The sequence below is a fragment of the Equus quagga genome, chromosome 9 (genome assembly GCF_021613505.1).
Source record: "Equus quagga isolate Etosha38 chromosome 9, UCLA_HA_Equagga_1.0, whole genome shotgun sequence".
Taxonomy (NCBI): Eukaryota; Metazoa; Chordata; class Mammalia; order Perissodactyla; family Equidae; genus Equus; species Equus quagga.
The window spans coordinates 64,883,862-64,903,033 of NC_060275.1; the positions used below are offsets into that span (position 1 = coordinate 64,883,862).

Below are 19,172 nucleotides of genomic sequence, written 5' to 3' on the forward strand. Positions count from 1 at the left end.
ACCAATTCCATGAGTGGATAGATTGCCCACTACCCCACCACATAGTCCCCCAAACTGAATTCTAATTTCTGATCTACATGAAGTATACAGTCAACATATAGTGTTTTGAGAGGAGGTACACAGACTGGAAGTCTGATTGAGGAAAACCAACTAACCGCATGTGCCTCAGTGTCCTTGTATAAAACGAAGTGGCTAATTTTCTGTTATCAAAGAGCCTTCCTCAATGTGAAATCAGTGCAAAGCCACACCGATGTGCTTTTTCCCATGCCCATCTTTTTATTGGCCACTGTAAAAAAAAAAAAAAAGGGAAATGCTAAAAGGCTCTTCTACTCTGCTCCTATCAGTTCTAAAGTTCTAGTTGAACTCTACTGTGCCACTCTGTAATCACCAGTCACATCTCTTGTGCCCAAGGGCCACTTTCAGCCAGCTTACCAGGCAGTGAAAATGATTTAAGGGCCACCACTGAACCGGACAGCATTTAGTACACTAACGGTTACGTGCCCTTGAATGAGCGCTTCACGCATTACTCTGTATTGTTTCCCCTTCAGCAACCCAGTGAAATCACACACACCCACAATGATGACATAAAGTTAAAATTAGGCTGCCATTTCTAAGATTTTTTTGCCTGGGAGTAGCGGGCATTGCCAAATTCTCTAAACCTGTTTTTAAATAATAATAAGTACTCCATGGAAAGTTCACGGCCTTTGGTGTCTCCTAATACCTGTGTATTAATGTGGGTATCCCCACCTTTCATGTGTGACCCAAAAGTTACTTAACCTCGCCCTTGGGCTCCTCCTCTACAAATAAAGAGAAATAACTGATAAATATTAGTTCCCAGTGGGGAAGCTTGCAACTTATGCCTGTCATTTTAGGAAATATAAGGGCATCCCATTTGTGCAATCCAAGTAGTTACTCCCCATCGTGGGGAAAGAGGACCTGGTTGACCTAAGTTTGGGAAAATGTAAGTTGATGCATGTTGCTTCACACAGGGTGGGGGATGGAAGAGCCTCGCTGAAATTTACATTTATTTAACAACAGGCCTTGGATTACTTTTATAAAAAAAGAAAAAGCAGTTACATAGTTTTGTTATCCTTTTTCAGACTGATTTTTTTTTTTTAAGACTGGCACCTGAGCTAAGATCTGTTGCCAATCTTCTTTTTTTCTTCTCCCCAAAGCCCCCCAGTACACAGTTGTATATTCTAGTTGCAGGTCCCTCTGGCTGTGCTACGTGGGACACCACCTCAGCATGGCTTGATGAGCAGTGCCATGTCTGCGCCTAGGATCCGAACTGGCGAAACCCTGGGCTGCCAAAGCGGAAGGCTGGAACTTACCCACTCGGCCCAGGGGCCAGCCCCTAGACTACTGATTTTCAATGCCAGCAATATTTTTGCCTTAAGAGAACAAGTTTCAAAGGGCACACTCAACTGTGATTAAACCACATTATGCAGCATTAAAGAATGACAAGCAGGGGCCGGCCCCATGGCCGAGTGGTTAAGTTCATGCGTTCCACTTCAGTGGCCCAGGGTTTTGCTGGTTTGGATCCTGGACATGGACATGGCACCGCTCATCAAGCCATGCTGAGGCGGCGTCCCACATAGCACAACTAGAAGGACCCACAACTAAAAATATACAACTATGTACCGGGGGGGGGGGCTTTGGGGAGAAAAAGGAAAAATAAAATCTTTAAAAAAAAAAAAAAATGACAAGCAGAAATGATCCAAAGTCACCATTTTCTTGCTTATTGAGTTTATTTTAGTTCTAATATGGACTTTTTCATAAATATTCATCTCACATCTCCAATAAGGCTCCTTGAGAGCAGCACTCATCTTATTTTTATAGGAAATTAGCACCTGGTACACAGTAGATGCTCACCAAATATTTTACTATCTCTTTTCTAATAATTTCCCACTGGCCAATACTTCCCCAAATGTGACAGACAGTTCGAAGGTTTACAGGGAAACAGACCCAGCAGTATTATCTCAAAAGGGAGGTATCTTCCAATTCTTTTGATTACATGAACACAGAACTGTTGCTTGCTGCCCTTTAACACGTGCTAGCCTTCCTTTCTCAGACGCAGAAACCTCCAAAGCAATAGTATTTATCTAAATGAAATATGCTTATTTCATTACACTCATTGTTTTTACAGATAGCATCTACCTATAGCAATTTATATTGGTTTTTCATTCACGAGAGTGACATCAAGTTTTCTTTTTAAATATAAGTAGAAGTAACTCATTTTAAAGGAAAAAACCCTGAAGTAATGCAGAGGTGGAAAACAAATGAGGTAAAAAAATTGTAAAGGTCATTCACAAAGGACTAAAGATTGGGAAACAATGCCCAAGGCAAGGCGTCCTCATTCTTGAGGGGCAAGTGGGTGTGCTCCCAATGGTGCAGGTGTGTCAGATTCCTCAGGCCTTTGAGCAAGTTCATGGATGTGACAGAACCATCATGGTAACAAGATTCTGCGACATCTTGTGAAAATCACATACTATATAGTACGCTACAAAAGCAGAGGTCGAAAACGGAAGCCAAAGCAAATTCTTGAAACGTAAAATCCTTTATAAAGCAAGATATATCCTAGTATTGAGCTGCTCCCAGAAAAAATAATAATAAAAGGGCATTTAGCCAGTGGCTATATTTAACAAGTAAAGTATCATCAAAATCGAATTACTCAACTTTAATGATTTCAACTGCAACGTAAGAAGAAACGTCACTGCTGCTTCAGGGAATGGACAACTTCTGCAGCCTTCAAACTGAGGCACAACGCTGTATGACAAGCCCGCGAGGTACACTTTTCTGAAGGAAATGGCTGGGTCTTTTCAGCAAAATAAGTTTTCAGCATATTCCAGTAAGACACACTCTAGTACTGCTTACAAACCAAAAAAGAAAGAACAATGCATTATATATCACATCCCTTGAAACAGGGAAAAGAGGATCATTCTGTGGGAAGAGTATCTTTGGACTCTGCATCATTTTGTTCCACTTCGGCTTCTGTGGCACCTGGGGCAGGAGCAGTGCTTTCTACCTCTGCTGCCAGGGTCTCTGCTGCTCCTCCAGCCTCGGCAGCTTCTCCTCCAGCCTCAGCAGCTCCATCTCCAGCCTCACCTTCGGTGTTGCTCTTCTCAGGCACCATTCCACAGGGTGTCTCCACTTCCAGCAGCTGTTCAAGGTGGGGACCACTGGTGGCCTCCACCGTGTCCATGGGCCCTTCCCCTTCAGCCAGTATTTCAGTACTCTCTGGGGCAGGTGCTCCTTCCCCATCTACTGCTCTCACTGCTGCCGTAATCACCTCAGCTAATACTTCTGCAGCCACCTCCTCAGGTGTCTCTTCCTTATCCTCACCTCCTAAATTGTCATCTCCTTCAATTTCTGGATCAACGGCTTCAGTGGTGAAAGGGTCTTCACCCTGGCCAAGAAGAGGAAACACAAGTCAGTGTAATCTAAAGAACTGTCCAAATGAGAAATGGAAGAAGGCCCAGGTTGCTGGGAGCTTGTGTTTTTATGTTGGGCAGCATCAACAAGAGAAACACTTATTTAAACTATATCCGTGAGTTAGTCCTACAGGCTCTTGGAGCCTGACGCAGAAAAGACATCTCAGAAAAGCTTGACCAGAACTATTCTGCACTTTGTATTCAAATGCATAACCATGAGGTAAAGTCAAAATACCTAGGATTTCTTAACCCAATTAAAAAAAAAAAAAGCCTCATAACAGGAAGTTAAAACTTTTATTTTTTTGAGGAAGATTGTCCCTGAGCTAACATCCGTGCCCATCTTCCTCTACTTTATATGTGGGACGCCTGCCACAGCATAGCTTCACAAGCAGTGCGTACGTCTGCGCCTGGGATCCCAACTAGTGAACCCTGGGTCACCGAAGGAGAATGTGCGAACTTAACCACTGTGCCACCAGGCCAGCCCCAAAACTTTTTTTTTTTTTTGAGGAAGATTAGCCCTGAGCTAACTACTGGCAATCTTACTCTTTCTGCTGAGGAAGACTGGCCCTGAGCTAACACCCGTGCCCATGTCCCTCTACTTTATATGTGGGACACCTACCACAGCATGGCATGCCAAGCGGTGCCATGTCCGCACCCGGGATCCCAATGGGCAAACCCCAGGCTGCCAAAGCGGAACGTGCAAACCTAACCGCTGCACCACTGGGCCAGCCCGCCTCAAACTGTTTTAAATGTTAGTTTCATTTAAGCTCACAGCCCTGGCACAAGGGTTATCCCCATTTTACAGATGAGGAAATGAGACCCAAAGATCAGTAACTGTTCAGGTCAAAATATTAAACAACGACCGGTCAGGATTCAAACTCAAGTCTGCCTCTCTCAGAAGCCAAACTTCTCACGACCATATGCTTGAACTGTCTCTAGGTTAGATAAACGAAACATTATCACTATCAGATCAGGAACTGTGTTTTAAAATACAGTATTTAGAAGCTTGAGTCTACACCTGACTGCAGAGACTTTAAATTTGTTTAACCCACAAAGGTAAAACACTCATCTGTCATAGTTCTTAAACTGGGTATTTAAATTCTATGTCTTTAACGGATGGAATGAATTGTCAAGTCCTGAAGCATTTAATCACTGAGAGGAGAGCCAACAGGTCCTGTCAGGCTGTGCAGGAGGCTGACTGCCAGTCCCAAAGGTCGAAGTCATGGGACCGAGCGTATAGCACGAGCTTCCCGAGGAGGAACCAGGGGCTCTTCCGACCAGACTTCTCTCCAGGGCACCCTCTTTGGGGTTTTTTCACTCTGCTCCTGTAACTACGGCTCAGTAGTTGTGGCGCATCTGGCTCTTCCCTCCCCTCCATCCTCCATTTCATTGTCACTTGGCTCTGCCAGCATAATCTCTTTTTAGTTTCTTTCTTGGACAATTGTCATCTACCCTGGTTTTTTTTTTAAAGCACCTTACCATTATTTGCTCAGTATTTTATGGATAGATAATGCAGGTTTCTCATGGTGGGAGAGTCAGCACCACCGCACAAAGTAACCAAACAGGACCACAGCCCAGAGCTCCCAGGCAATCACTGAGTCTCAGAAAATCCAGCTGTGGAATTCCCAAGCCTGATACGTTCCAACGTGCCTCAATTCTTCAAAAGACTCAGAAATGCTACATACTGCACTCAGGATACCATTTCATACTCATACACTTTATCCTCCTTTTCAAAAGCTCTTCCTGTCCATTGGACTCCTAAGCACAAACCTTGAGGTATTTTTCCAGCATCTTCACTATATGTCTGTTGTTCAAAACGCTCTTAGCCACATGGAGACTTGTCTTCTTGAACTGTTCAGCAGCCAACTGCAAAGGGAACCAAACGTGGGCTTTTAAAAATGTCGAGAAACAAGAGAACACACCAGCCAGGTCACATCGAGTTCCCTGAGATCAGCCATATGTAGAGACAACTAATATCTTTCTTCACTATGGCAAATCCCAAATGCCAGAATCTGAGAGTGTGAGAAGAAGGTACTAGAGAGACATCGGAACTGAGACTGAAACTGTAGAAAACCTGATAATCTGAAAGATAAAAGCAGACACACCGCTGATGTCCAGGTACCATGTGTATAGGCCAGGATGAAACAAACATTTACAGATCTGAAGCTTTGTGGACTAGGTAGGGGAAAAGGGCAAATTTTTTCTTTATTCAATTTTTTCAGTTATATTGACTTTATAATAAGCAAATTCAACAGCAGAAGTACCAATACTCCAACCATTTGACTATTTTACAGCTTGACACATGCATACAATAATCCCTTGTTTAATACAGTGCTTTTTGGCTGATCTTTAATAATACTGGGAGATGGGTAGGCAGGTATTGATAGCTCCATTTCTTAGATGGGTACACTAAGGAGAGAGATCTAAACCAGGGCTCAGCAAGCTAGAGCCTGCAGGCCAAACGTGGCCACACCCATTCCTTTACTTACTGTCTAACCTGCAAAGCCAAAAATATTTGCAATTGTACCCTTTACAGAAAAACTTGTTGACCTATAGCTAAATTTTTAGCCTCAGGCCCCATCAGCTAGCAAGGACCAAACCAGCCCTTAACCCTGGGTCCCCCAGGTCACTCTGCTGTGAAGGGCCCTCACCCTTAGCTTGCATGAAACCCAGTTTGTCAGCAACGGGGGCATTCTACTTGTGTGGGTTACAAGGAACATTCTCAAACCAAGAGAGTTTCAGCCACTGTATTTAATCCATTCTAAGCAATACATTTTAGTAGAAACTGGGATGTATCTTACAATTAACTGATGAAGTGACAGACTTGACGGAATATGGCAAGAGCCCCTCAGCAGGTTGTGAACCTCACCCACTGGCAGCCCTGCACCGGGAGGGGACTCACCCGGCGGTTGTGATTGTGGTCAACAGAGTGCAGGTGCCGCTGCAGCAGCTGGTGCTGTGCGGGGATCAGCATGTCGCAAGCCAGGCAGTGAGCAGCCTCGATCTTCTTGAAGAAGTGCTCCTGGCCAATCCCTGTGGATGAAACACAAGTCTTGTGGGGTTTGGGACAGCATACAAGCGATGCTTTCCTCCCACTCCTTGACACAGCCCACATGTTCTCCCTGCAGTCCTCTCCAAGGATTCTGTACGGACAGAATATGAGACAGGCAGTTGCCTGCCCTCCAGCAGGACGGTGGGGTCAGAACAGCCAGCCTCTACACCTGGGAATTTTAAACTTCAGACTTTTCTCATCCTTCCGGTCCTTTCTCTTCATACAAAGGAGGAAAAAACTTCAGAGTGCTTAATATCACTCCGGTGAGTTGCCTGCAGAGCCAGGATCCACATGAGGCCACACTTTGAGGGTTTCTTTCCCCACTAAGTGCCCCTCCCATGAGTCTTCATACCACGTCTTCAGCAGCCCTGTGCTGGCTCCACACCGCGGTCACCTGCCTTAGTACCACGTGGAAGGGTGCACCCCAGGATCACAACTCACCTTTGAAAGGATCTGGCTTTGGTTTTGTGCTTTCCTTCTCCATCAATTCCTGACGTCGCTTCTCAATTTTCTTATTCCTGTTTACAATGTATTCCTAGAGGGGTTGGGGGATGGCACCAAATGAAATGAGGAAAGGGTGGCACATGTGGTTATTTCTCAACTGCACCAGACGCAGGTCACTAAGGGTGGCTGCCAAGCCCCTAGTAGATGGCAGCCTTGTCTCAGCTGCCCTGAGGGTGGGAAGATGGCTGTCCGAGCAGCTCTGTGGGCAGAACGAGTGGGAACTACAACGGCTGGAGCTCAGCTGTTCCTCTGACTTGGGGACTTCTGCACTGTCATTCTGGAAAGTGAAGCCTTTTCCAAGTGGAGGCCTCCTTCTTCCCTTCCCCTTCCCTTCTCCGGGAGGGACCTGCCACCTGTAGGATCACTGGGAAACACCATAATGGAGGCCGCGTGTGCCTCACCTGGAGGAACTCCACTGTCTTGTCAGGCAGTTTGGTGCTTATAAACCGCAGTGTCTCTTTATGAAATTTGCTTTGCAGATGCTTCTGGATTTCCTCATCTTCAAAGCTACGAAACTTGCACACAGAACAGGCAAACTGAATCCTGGAGAAACAAAACAAAAGAAGAACTGATACAGGGATAACCAGTTCATCTCTGGTTAGAACTAAAATGGAAATGAGAAGCAATTTCTGAACCAAGACTTCTGACTTCTCATGGGGCATCAGAGTAGCAGTTACCCCAAGTTTCCCCATCTTAAGAATGGGAATACAACCTTGCAAGTATTTCTGGAAAATGACTCATGTGGCAATTTACTACCATACCACTCTTTCTAGCCCAAAAGCTGACAAGAGAACACCCTAACATGGAGAGTTTTCAAAACTGTGGACTCCCTAAGGCCTCCAGCCCACTGCCCTGGAGGCCCAGCACCTAACTCCATAGCTTCTCAGATGTGTTTCTTTCTACAGCCACAGGGTGATACAAGGCAATCGCAATTTATGGAGGAATTCCTGAAGCCCTCACACAATTCAAAACTCATATAGCCTAAGATCAGTTCTCTCCTGGGACTCAACGTAAAGACACGTCACGTCAAAATCTACTGAGGTTCCTTTGTCATGTGCTTCCAAAATCTCACCAAATACAATCATGCTATACAGCAAGGGGAGAGTGGCTTGCAACCCCCAGGCCCCAAAGTGGGGCACTGCTTCCCTCAGCTCTGCCGAGGGGCCTCAGGCCCTTCTCGGGGAAGAGCGCAGGCCCTGTGGCACTCGGGATTCCTCCCCTGCAGACTCACACTTCTGCTGGCCCCCAATGCCTGGCTTCTGATCTCTAGACAAGCACAAGACACTTGCTTTTGCAGATCCCTATGAGAGAGGCGTGGAGGAGAGTCTCCCAGGCCCTGTGTATAGGACCGTCAGGAAGCCACCAGAGAAATGTACAGTTCACACCTCCCTGCTGCATTTTCACCTCCTCTGTGACAACTTCTCCAAGTCTCTGAGGATCCTCAGTCACAAGAGTGGAGTCTAAAGAGTCCTTTAAAAATGTCATCTCAGTTCCCACATGGCATGAAAATAGATCTAATCTAGCCATCACTTATCTATCTGTTTAAAAACAAGAGTTCCCACTAATTTCGATAACACTTGGAAGCTCCCACTTGTCAGTTACTGGTTTCCCAGACTGTACTGTTAGCTCTTTTGCTAAGCATTTCTTTGCACAGGAAAACCACTACCCCGTTTGAGCCTTAAGGGCAAGCAGTCCCCTCAAGTTATAAAGAGAACCTGTACTAAAGAAACAGCTGTGTGTGGTCAAGGTCTCGGCAACCAAGTGCTCACATGGCCACCAGTGGTTTACGTTTCTAGTCAGCAGACGATCACTGAACAGGGAGAGAGGCACATGGTGTGGTCACACCAACAGCCTCTGGCCTCTGTACTCCTGCATTTCTTTCTGTATTTAGAGATGAAAATCTTTATTTTTAGATTGGCATCTAACATCTATTACCAATCTTCTTTTTTTTCCCTCTTCTCCTCCCCAACGCCCTCAAGTACATAGCTGTATATTCTGGTTGTAGGTCCTTCTGGTTGTGCTATGTGGGACGCCACCTCAGCATGGTCTGATGAGTGGTGCCATGTCAGCACCCAGGATCCAAACCAGCGAAACCCTGGGCCACCAAAGCTGAGTGCACAAACTCAAGCACTCGGCCACAGGGCCGGCCCCACAAAATCCTGACTAAAACATCTATATGTATATGATTGCTAGGTCGAACTCCAGAGGTGGTCTGGATTTGGACAAGGCACCCAAAGCACCTTCTTAGCAGCTAACAGACACAAGCCAAGGGATAAGGGAACTCCCCACAAGCCTGCAGGAGGGCATGTGAAGGCCTCATAGACCCCTTGGCAAGGACGTGCTTCCACATTTGTTTCCCAAGTTTTGTCTCCCACCAACATGACTAGGATTTCCCAACAGACACCTGGAGTCAGATCAAACCCAGCTCTCCCTGCATCATGGAGCGAAGACGGACGAGCTCAAGAGCTTGAGAGAGCCCAGGTCCAGCCAACCTCCCGCCTCACCTGTCAGCCGCTCGGTCTCGCATCCTGTCTCTCCTCCTTTGCTTTTCCCTTCTCTTCTTCATTTCATCATCCTCATCGTCCTTCTCTCCTGCAACAGAGATGCCCCTTCGAGACATTCTGAGAAGCTGAACACCGGGGCCTTGATGGGGGCCGCCGCTCAGCCACCGCACCCCACGCCCTGCCGCCACCTTCACAGGGCAGGGTCAAGACACCCTGAGGCACCAAGGGGCTGTCAAAGGCTCCCAACAGGGATGGGCCTTTGATGAGAACTCTTGGGAGCTCCCAGGGGAGTCACCTCACTCCCCTCGTGGCTAATAAGGATGGCTTGGGTCAGGGACATGGCCCGCCCATCCCATTCACACTGTGGCCAACCTGCTCTGTCCTCCCTGTTCTGCTTTTCCAATCCAGTGCCCTACCATTGGGCCTTCTCCCAACGTCACTTAAGGAGAGAGAAAAGTAATTCTTCCCAGATAAGGAGGCAGCAGCTGGAAGGCCTCGGAAAATAAAGCAAGCCGCTTGACCACCCTCCATCCCACCTCCAGGTGGACCATGACGACCGTCCCGTCGGCCTCCTCTGAACTAGGGCCTCAGCAGGTCTGACAGTCCTTGCTGGCCCGAACTCTATCTTCCACTCACAAAACTGTCAATCTAGGGCTTTCCCAGGGCTACATGGGAAGCAATCCTAGAAACAAAAGTGGGAAGAGACCATTCGGTCCTCCGTCTGTCCCCTGGGGCCAGTGCAGGAGCTCCTCTGAGAGCCATGCAGCCCAGCATCCCAGCGTGAGGCCAGGCCAGGTCACGGTGGCTCAGGGCCAGACACTGAAAAAAGGTTGGATAAGCATCTGAACTGTAACCCCTACCCCTGATGCCAGTCACGAGACTGTCCCACGAAGATGGCGACCGGCGTGCGCTGCTCAGAAGCCTCTCAAAAGGGCGTGTGGGATTTTTGGCAAGAGGTCACTGCCTGAAACTATTACTGCTGTTTAATAGCAAAGTCATCCCAGGTAGGTAGCAGGACCTGCGCGCAATAAACATGTCACCTTTGCTTTAGCATTTACCCTGCTGCAAGAGCTACTAAATGCTGTGTGTGGTCCCATGCTATAGACATAATCACCACAATGAATGGGGTGGGGGAACCTCAGAGGGCTGGCTAAGCCTGAATACCTGAGGGAAGGAGCAGGGGCAGTGGGCCTTCAGAGTTTATGGGAGCGGAGCCAGGCTGCAACTGGGGGGAACCAGCCATGGACCGACGATGGGAACAGGGTGAGCTCAAAGGCCATCCTGGCTCAGCTGCTGCTCTGTGCCCCCGAGGGGTTTAACTTTGCTCTGCTCTTGCCACTTGGGAGTCTTAGGTCTCTGCACTGGGAATGATGAGACCTGCTGAGCAATGATCGCCTCTGGAGGATCTGGGCCAGATATACCTCACAGGCCTCCCCCGCCCCGAGCTCCCAACACGGGCAGGCGTCCGAGCTCCATCCCACACAGCAATGTGCACTGCAGTTGTCAGTATCCCCGCCACACAGAGGCAGAGAGCCCGACCCTGGGCTGGCAACTGAGGGAACTGTGGACAGAATGAAGCCCAGGAGAAAACAGTACAGGGACCTGCATTGGCCAAGGGGGAACAGAAGAGACACCTGGAGGGCACCTTTTCTTTGCTCCCTTGCATTTCTGACTCTCCCTTCCCTACGAGTGCAAGCTGTTGCAGACACCCAGAGGTGAGATCCCCCTTTCTCTGTGAAGCCTGCAGTGAGCGAGGCAAACAGACCAGTTTCCAGCAAGTGCTGCTCCAAACACTGGAGCAGAGAGCACCATGACCAAGGCCCACCCGGTGGCCACAGCCCCTCTTTTGCCCTGAGCCACCAGCGCCCCTCACATCCACACCCCAGGCTTGCTCAGAAGCCCAGCCGGGAGTCAAGCACTGAGTGGCAGCCAGGCAGACACAGGAGAGTTCAAAGGGTTACTGGGCGATGCCTACCTCTCTGCCTCCCCGAGTCGAAGAATTCGTCCTCCTGAAAAAAGGCACATGCAAAATCAGGCAGTAAGGTGGAGTTTCCAGAACTCTCCACAACCAGCCCAGCTCCCTACCAGCACCTGGGAGTCACTGTGCCACCAGAAACACAGCTCGTGTGTTAGGACAAGTCTCAGGGCTGTGGGATGGAGGCTGAGCATGTGCTGTCACGACTCCTGGGTACCTTCTGAGATTCTGTTACAGCTACCATGCTTTTTATTAACGCCGCTGACCCTCTTTCAGTTCTTTCTAAAGCTAAAGAACGGCCTCTGGCGAACATACACCTGCACAGCTCTGCAGGTGGGAACGCCAGGCACCTGTCCATCAGCCAAATATCAAGAAAGCCCAATTTGTAAGATGTTACTTCCAACGTCCTTTACTGAAAATGGGCTTGATCAAGTTTCCCAAGCCGTTTGCTTATATTTACCAGGGGTAGATAAAAGCAGGGGTAGATAAAAATGATTTCTCTAACTGAAAATTGAAACAGAGCCCATTCCTTAGGCATCGAACGGGAGATTAAATCAGCAAATACAGAGATTCCCAGACTCAAGATCTAAGCCAGCCAGACAGGGAGTGAGCGAGATCCTTGGAAAGGATGAAAATTCACTGTATCCTGCCCCCTCCCTGCTTCCCCAAACCCATCTGACCATCAAGAAGCACGTGGACGAAGCCTTCCCACACCCAGCTATCCAGGCCCTACCAAAGACCTGGGGCGGAGCGTGCAGGGAAGGCAAGGCTCACTGCCTGGGTGTTGGCAGGGCCCTGGCTATGGGCGACTTGAAGGCCTGGCTCTGGGTCTGGCCGTGATGAGCGAGGTGGAGCAGCTCAGCACCAGCACGGAGCTGGCAGCAGGCAAGTTCCCAGGTTGTGTCTGGGAGCCTCAGCCCACACAGCCACTGCACTCCCCGTGTGTGCGGCCGGGTGCGTCACACAAGGACACAGGAAGGGAAGGATTGCTACAAAGAGAAAACTCTTAAAACCTAGCTGTGAGTCAAGCTATTAAAGCCACTCACTGGGAAGAGTTGAGTCTACCACACCACTGCTACCACCTCTTTGTGAGAAAAACGCTAAAGGAAGTAAGAGATCCTGCACTAGAAACAAAGGTTAGTCAGTAAGAGTGGACTTACACCCCTGAATTCTTCATCTCCCGACCGGAAGTCACCAGCTCCATCATCTACCAGACACAAAGGAAGAGGGTCAGCCCCTAGGCAGTTGGCTCACTCCATTTTCACCCTCCCAAGCTCACTGTCCAGAGGGACGACACCTGTCCCAAGTACAATGGGGGCTATGGGAGCATGGGAGACACATACTACCCTCGAGTTCCTGCACGTCTACTGCACAAATAGGCGGCAGAGCACCAAGTATGCAACTGACCCATCTTACACCCACCTGGGCCTACTGGCCCCTTAGGCCTACCGTTTTCAGAAACATCTCCGTCGCTGTCAGCCCGGGCCTGTTTAGCATCCGGCTCATCATAGATCTGCAACTGCTTCCGTTTCCTGCCCATGCTGTCTGCGCCGAAGTGGTCAAACCCTCTCCTCCTGGGCTACAGACACAAGCATATGTCAATGTACCACTGACCCGGACCATTAAGATACCCCAGAGAAATGAAGAATGGAGAGCTTCCAAGATCAGAGAACAAAACCAGAAACGGTCTTTTAAGAAAACCAAGAACGGCAACATAGTTGAAAAATCTCTCCCACAAAAGCTGTATGCTGAGTGAAAGCAGCCAGACACAAAACACGTCATACATAGTGTATGACGGCATTCATATGAAACATCTAGGACAGACAAATCTGTAGATTAGTGGTTGCCAGGGGCTGGGGGAGAGAACAAGGAGTGACTGCTAATTGCAGATTTCTTTCTGGGTTGAGAAGAATGTTCTAAAATTAGTGGTGAAAGTTGCACGATTTTGTACATTTTTACTGAGTCAAACTGTACACTTAAAACTCAGTGAATCTTACAATATATGAATTTCACCTCAATAAAGCTGTTTAAAAAGAAAAACAAAGACGACACATTAGAACTTGGCAAAGGCTTACCCGATCCCTCATCCGGGTCTGGGACCGGACACATCCGTAGGGCAAAGAGCTGTCATAACTGCCCACCCCTTGCATGCCCATCACTCCGAAGTCAGGGGCCATGGACTGGGAGAAGAGGGATGGTGGCCTGCTAGGGGAGGGGCCTCCAAGGCCCCGCCCACCCACGTAGTTCAGCTCAGTCCAGGGAGCCGACAGGGGCTCCGACGAGGCCTGAGGTGGCATGAAGGGCTCGCTGCGCATGAAGGTGCTGGGGTTGCTTCGGTCCTGGAAGCGGCCCTGGCCCCGGCCGCGCATGAAGCCATCAAGGGAGCCCCGCTCACGGGCTGGGTCCCGGCAGTCGCTGTACTGACCGCCAAAGCCACCATTGCGGTCAGGCCCCAGGTCAAAGTCATAGTTGTAGCCGTAGCTGGGGCGGTAGGGGTTGTGCTCGGGCAGGCAAGGCCTGGAGTCATAGGACTGGAACGACTGGAAGCGAAAGGAGCTGCAATGAAAGCACAGCCTGTCACCACACTCGGAACCTCGAGGCCTCCACCACGCTGGCTTTCCCAGGCTCAGAACAGCAAACCAAACCCCCATCACCCCTCCTGAATGCTCTAAAGGCAAAACAGACCCACAACCCCCAGAGCATTGCTGAATGAGGGGCGTGGAACACTCGGCCACAAGAGTGTGGAGGGTCTGCAAGGTGCCTGATGCAGAAATAAGGAGTCTTAGCTGACAGCCGTGACCTAAGCCCCAGCACTCAGGAAACCAGCAAGTCCTATTACGATGTCTCTGCCCCAACATTGGCCCAACTCATTCACTCTACGCTCGGGAGGGAGCCAGGGAAGAGCCCTCCCTGGAAAAGTGGGTGCCCACTCCCATCTGCACAAAGCCGGGGAAGGGCTCAGGTCCATAATCACCTCTCCCGGTCCTGCATGCCCTCCCCACTGCTGCCGCTCCCGCCCCTGCCTCCTTCCTTGGACATCATGTCCAAACGCTGGTTGATCTTGGCAATGAGAGAGTCGGAATTGTCGGTGCATGGCTCTGGGCCATAAGAAGCCAAGTGTACTGCAGGGCCCCCAGCCGCCAGACCATCGCTGGCCTTGGCGGCCTCCCATGAGGTTGGGCCATAGCTGTAGGTCGCTCCTGTGGTAACGCTGGTGTTCTGGGCACCATAGAAGTTGTAGTTTTCATAACCTGCCAGAGAAAGGAAGAGCCAAGCTGGGCTTCAGCAACCACAAGGCCAATCCATGGTGGACACATCTGGGGAGAAGCACTCACTGCCCACAGGGAAGAAGAGGGTCATGAGACCAAGTGCCACAGGCATCACCCCACACTGCACACATCACCTAACAAGAGGCAGGAGGAGGAGGGCAGGGGCACAGCCACAGCTCTGGGCGAGGGGTTCTGTGTACCAGATCCGAATACTTGCTCCCCACCCAAAGCCAGACGTAGCTTAGAGCCCAGGAATGGCAGCTGGGGCTGCTGACAGACACAAGCACAACCCCACCCTACCCCCCACGGCCCCCACAAGCTCTGGAGGCCAGCCCCAGCCCTCAACACCTCAGGCCCAACCCATTGAGCCTTTGGGAGAGCTGTGAGCACAGCTAAGATGGGAGATAGGGGTCCCTGAGTCCCAGCCCCTCTGGGTGGCTGACCAGAGGCCCACTCGCCTACCCGTGAACCCTCAGAAGGGCCTACCTTGCCAGCTGGCCACACCACTTCCATATGCACCTTAGAGGAAACAAAAACACACAAGAGCTTTGTTTGCAGGACAAAGGCACCTGAGACACCATGCCCCCAACCCCTGCCTGGATGTTGAAAGACAGCTGTCACCTCACTCCACTACCCATGGGGCCAGGGCTGTGGGTGGCTGTGGCAGTGCTCATGAGGGCCAGGAGAGGCTGGGGCCCCTGAGCTGTAAAACTCCTTTCCTACAGAGCACTCAGCTGAGCACACTCAGGGCTCCTCTCCTGGGCGGGGCAATGAAAAGGGCACGCGGCCTTCCCAGGAAGCTTGTTCAGTGCAGGCCACCAGCTAGGCCAGGCCCCCTGGCAGGGCCCTTCTGAAGTGCCAGTTCTCACCAGGAGCCAGAGCTCAGGCACCACCGACAACATGGAGAGTACATCGAGCAGTGGAAAATCGCGTCCTCAGAACTGAGCAAGGAAACTGATGTGCCCAAGTGACAGGTGACAAGGAAGCCCTCCTCCCAAGAAACTCAGTGACAGGTGAAAAGTGACCCCACTCCCAACAGTGCTTGAGGCAAGTCCCAGGCTCAGTAAACGAAGGAACCCTCGTCCCAGCCCCTGAACAGATGCTGGCAAAAAGCAGAAAACCTCATCACCTTCAAACACGCTGAGCATCCTATCTAGACTCCAGAACAGGGTCAGCAAACAGGTGCCTGGCCAAATCTAGCCCACCGCCTGTTTTTGTACTGCCCGTAGATTAAGAATGGGTTTGAATTTTTTAAATGGTTGGGGAAGAAAAAGAGAAAAAAAATCAAAAGACTATTTCATGACATACGAATTTTGACATAAAATTCATCATTTATAGTTTTGTCAAAACTCAGAACTGTACAACAGAAACTGAACATTAAATGTAAACCCTGGATTATAGTTAACAACAATGTATCAACATTGGTTTATTACTGGTAACAAATGTATCCCACAAATAAGAGAAACTATACTAGAGGAGCGAATAGAACTCTGTGTATCTGCTCAACCTTTTAAGTCTAATTCTACTAAAATATAAAGTTTGTTAGTTGTAAAAGTCTTCGATTATGCCCTCAGCTATTTACTTGGAGTAAAACACGTTATTAAAGTAAAGGCTACTTTATGACACGTGAAAATTATATGATGTGTAAATTTCAGTACCCACAAGTAAATATTGGTGCACAGCCACGTCCACTTGTTTATAAGTCATCTGTGGTGGCTTTTGCACTACAGAAACGTGTGGCCTGCAAAGCGGAAAAGATTTACTACCTGGCTCTTCACAGAAAAGGTTTCCCAGCCCCTGGACTAGCCCTACCCCCATGTCAGCCTCTCTAGGCTACAGTCCCCTGTTCCTGGGACAGCATCAGGAACAGCTCTGTCATGCTGGTGCCTTGGGCGGCAGGGAGCCCAAGCCTCCCCAAAAAGCAGGTCCCACTTACCCTGGGTGTTGGTGGGTCCAGCACTCCATGCCCCATAGCCTGTGAACAAAAGACCTCTGAGTTAGGATCCTATTTCTCACACCAGAATATGGGTGCTTCCGAGGAGCCTAAAGGAATCTCCTCAGTGCCAGCCATACCAGAAGGCAGCACGACGACAGCACTGTCCTAAATGCCCACAACAGGCTAAGTACATCACCACACTCCACCTGCTTGAGGTCAAAGCAAAAAAAAGAGGAGAGGGAACTGGTCTCTGGGCCAGCTCTGCCCCTTGACGGCTGAGGGACACTGGCCTAAGCCTCAGTCCAACTGAGGATGACACAGGATGAGTCACCAGTTAGCCTGGCCTTTGGACACAGTCCCCCATCCCCCCGATACCCAGTTTGGCCCACCCACTGAGCAGCCATGAGGACCCCATAACTGGGAACAAACTCCAGAATTTGGAGACAACTATGCCTCTCTAGGCCTCACTTCTATGTGATAGGAAGCCTCTAATGCTCCTGAGCCTTCCAGTCCCAGGGCTCCAGCCTGGCCCTAAGGCATCCAAGTGAACTCTTCTCTCTGTGGCGACTCTCTTCCCTCCAAGCTCCCCATGGCAGCATCTGTCTCGCCCCTCTTCATCTGTGTCCCTGGAACCTAGCAGACTGGGGAACAGGCGGCCATCCACACCTGTCAAATGACTTCACCTTTACGAAGCAAAAATGTATCCCTGCCTCCATTCCCAGAACTAACCGTGTGCCAGCTATGTGGCAACACATGACACCCACTCAGCACCCATTAGCTGTCATTCCCAAATGCCACTCATAGATTAGGAAACTAAGGCTCAGAAATTAGGGAACTTGATTCAAAGTCATACTGCTGAAGCCGGCACTCTGCAGGCCACACAGCCGCATCTGTGCAACAGAAAGGCAGAGCAGCTACTCTAACAGCGAGTGACCCCTTCACCGCAGGGCACTGGTCTAACTAAGTGGCATATGCTACTCACGTAACCTTGCCACGACCCTTGAAATAGGTACTACTTGCCCAGTTGCACCCAGAGATTCCAAAAGCCGTCACCTGCCCAAGATCTTGGAGCTGGGGAACGGAAGAACAAGGACCCGAACCCAGATCTAGGTGCCTGCCACCACCAAGGGAGCAATGACAAGGCTGAGCGGGTCCTGAGACACGTCCTACAGAAAAGCTACAGGATTCCTGCAGGCCACAGCATCTGAGCCTGACCGGTTTACCGGGAGGAGGAGGGTGGGGGCGTGGGGCGCGAGGCAGGACACCTGGCCAAAAGACCTGGCGGGAAGGTGGGCGAAGAGGGGGGACCAGTCGGACCGGAAGGAAGACCGGCAGCCGGGCGGAGCTCCTCCCACCCCGAAGACACCGCGCACAGCTCCCGCCGCCCGGTCCCCGCGGACGCCGCCGCCTCTGGAGCAACCACTTCAGCAGCCGCCGCGGCCACCCTCAGACTGCCTGCTCGGACCTCGCACCCCGGACGGGCCGCGCCGCACGTTCCGGCGGCCCCGCGGGCGCCCGAGCCGCCCAGCACCCACCAAGGCCTCCCAGGAGGCTCTGTTTCTGGACACGCAGGCCACCAGGGGCGCCAGGAGCAGGCCCCGGTCTGTCCGCGCCGCAGCGCAGAGCAGGGGGCACGCGGCCCCGCCGAGGCCGCCCTCGGCCACGCCGCACCGCACACGGCTCCGGGGCGCGCGCCGCGGCCACGTGCACCGCGCGGGAGACCCGCCCCCGCCCCGCCCCGCCCCGCCCCGCCGGCCCGGCGCCGCCATTTTGTGGCGTCTTGCAGAGAGGAGGGCGGGCTCACGAGCCGCGGGGGCGGCGGACCGGCCCGCCCCGCGGGGCCCGAGAAGTAGAGACGGCCCGAGCGGCCCCGGGCGACCCCTGAAGCCTGCCGCGCGTCGGCCCGCGAGCCCCGCCGACCCCTCGGGCCCCTCCGGCCAATCCGCACGCAGCGCCGGGAGCGACGGCGTCGGGGTCCAATGGGCGGCGCGCGCGCCCCGGCCTCCTCTCCGCAGGCCGCGCTGTGGCGGCCGCACTCCGGCTCGGGCCCGGGCCCGCGGCCTTCCGCGCGTCGGCGGCTGCGCCGCCCGAGCAGCAGCCGCCCGCCCCACTCCCCGCCGGCCGCCGTACCCACCTCCGTAGCCCTGCTCCATGTCTTCGTCTCGGCCCCCCGGCAACCCCTTTTCCTAGGCTGCCGCAGGACGCATGCGCTCAACAAACCTCCCGACCTCCAGTGGAGACCAAGCGCACACGTCACTCCTTCCGCGCGCTAACATTGGCTGGCTTTCACGCGGGCCCACCCCTGTCGCCCCAGCGGGCCTTCCGGTTGCTGGGGATCAGCGATCACAGCATCTTGGGACTTTTGGTCAGGCCGCGGGGCCTCGCTGCACGCAGGCGCATTCTCCCTCCTTCCCGCCACTGGGGCGCAGGCGCACCTAGCGCGCCAAGTCCCGCGCGCAGGCGCACCCCACCCGTCCGCACAGTCCCGGCTCCCGCCCCCG

General features: G+C 51.5%; 1 protein-coding gene across 1 annotated transcript; it reads right to left on the minus strand.

Annotated features, from left to right (window-relative positions):
• Positions 1-1,713: 1,713 nt before the first annotated feature.
• AKAP8 (A-kinase anchoring protein 8) lies at positions 1,714-19,086 on the minus strand. The gene is made up of 14 exons (XM_046671687.1): positions 18,806-19,086; positions 16,672-16,710; positions 15,222-15,254; positions 14,441-14,717; positions 13,542-14,022; positions 12,916-13,045; positions 12,627-12,673; positions 11,467-11,500; positions 9,492-9,579; positions 7,389-7,530; positions 6,925-7,018; positions 6,334-6,464; positions 5,202-5,297; positions 1,714-3,406 (listed from the first exon to the last, which is right to left on the minus strand). Exons 1-14 carry the CDS (start codon positions 18,822-18,824, stop codon positions 2,936-2,938), a joined length of 2,082 nt encoding a protein of 693 aa, XP_046527643.1. The 5' UTR covers positions 18,825-19,086; the 3' UTR covers positions 1,714-2,935.
• Between the last annotated feature and the right edge of the window lie 86 nt (positions 19,087-19,172).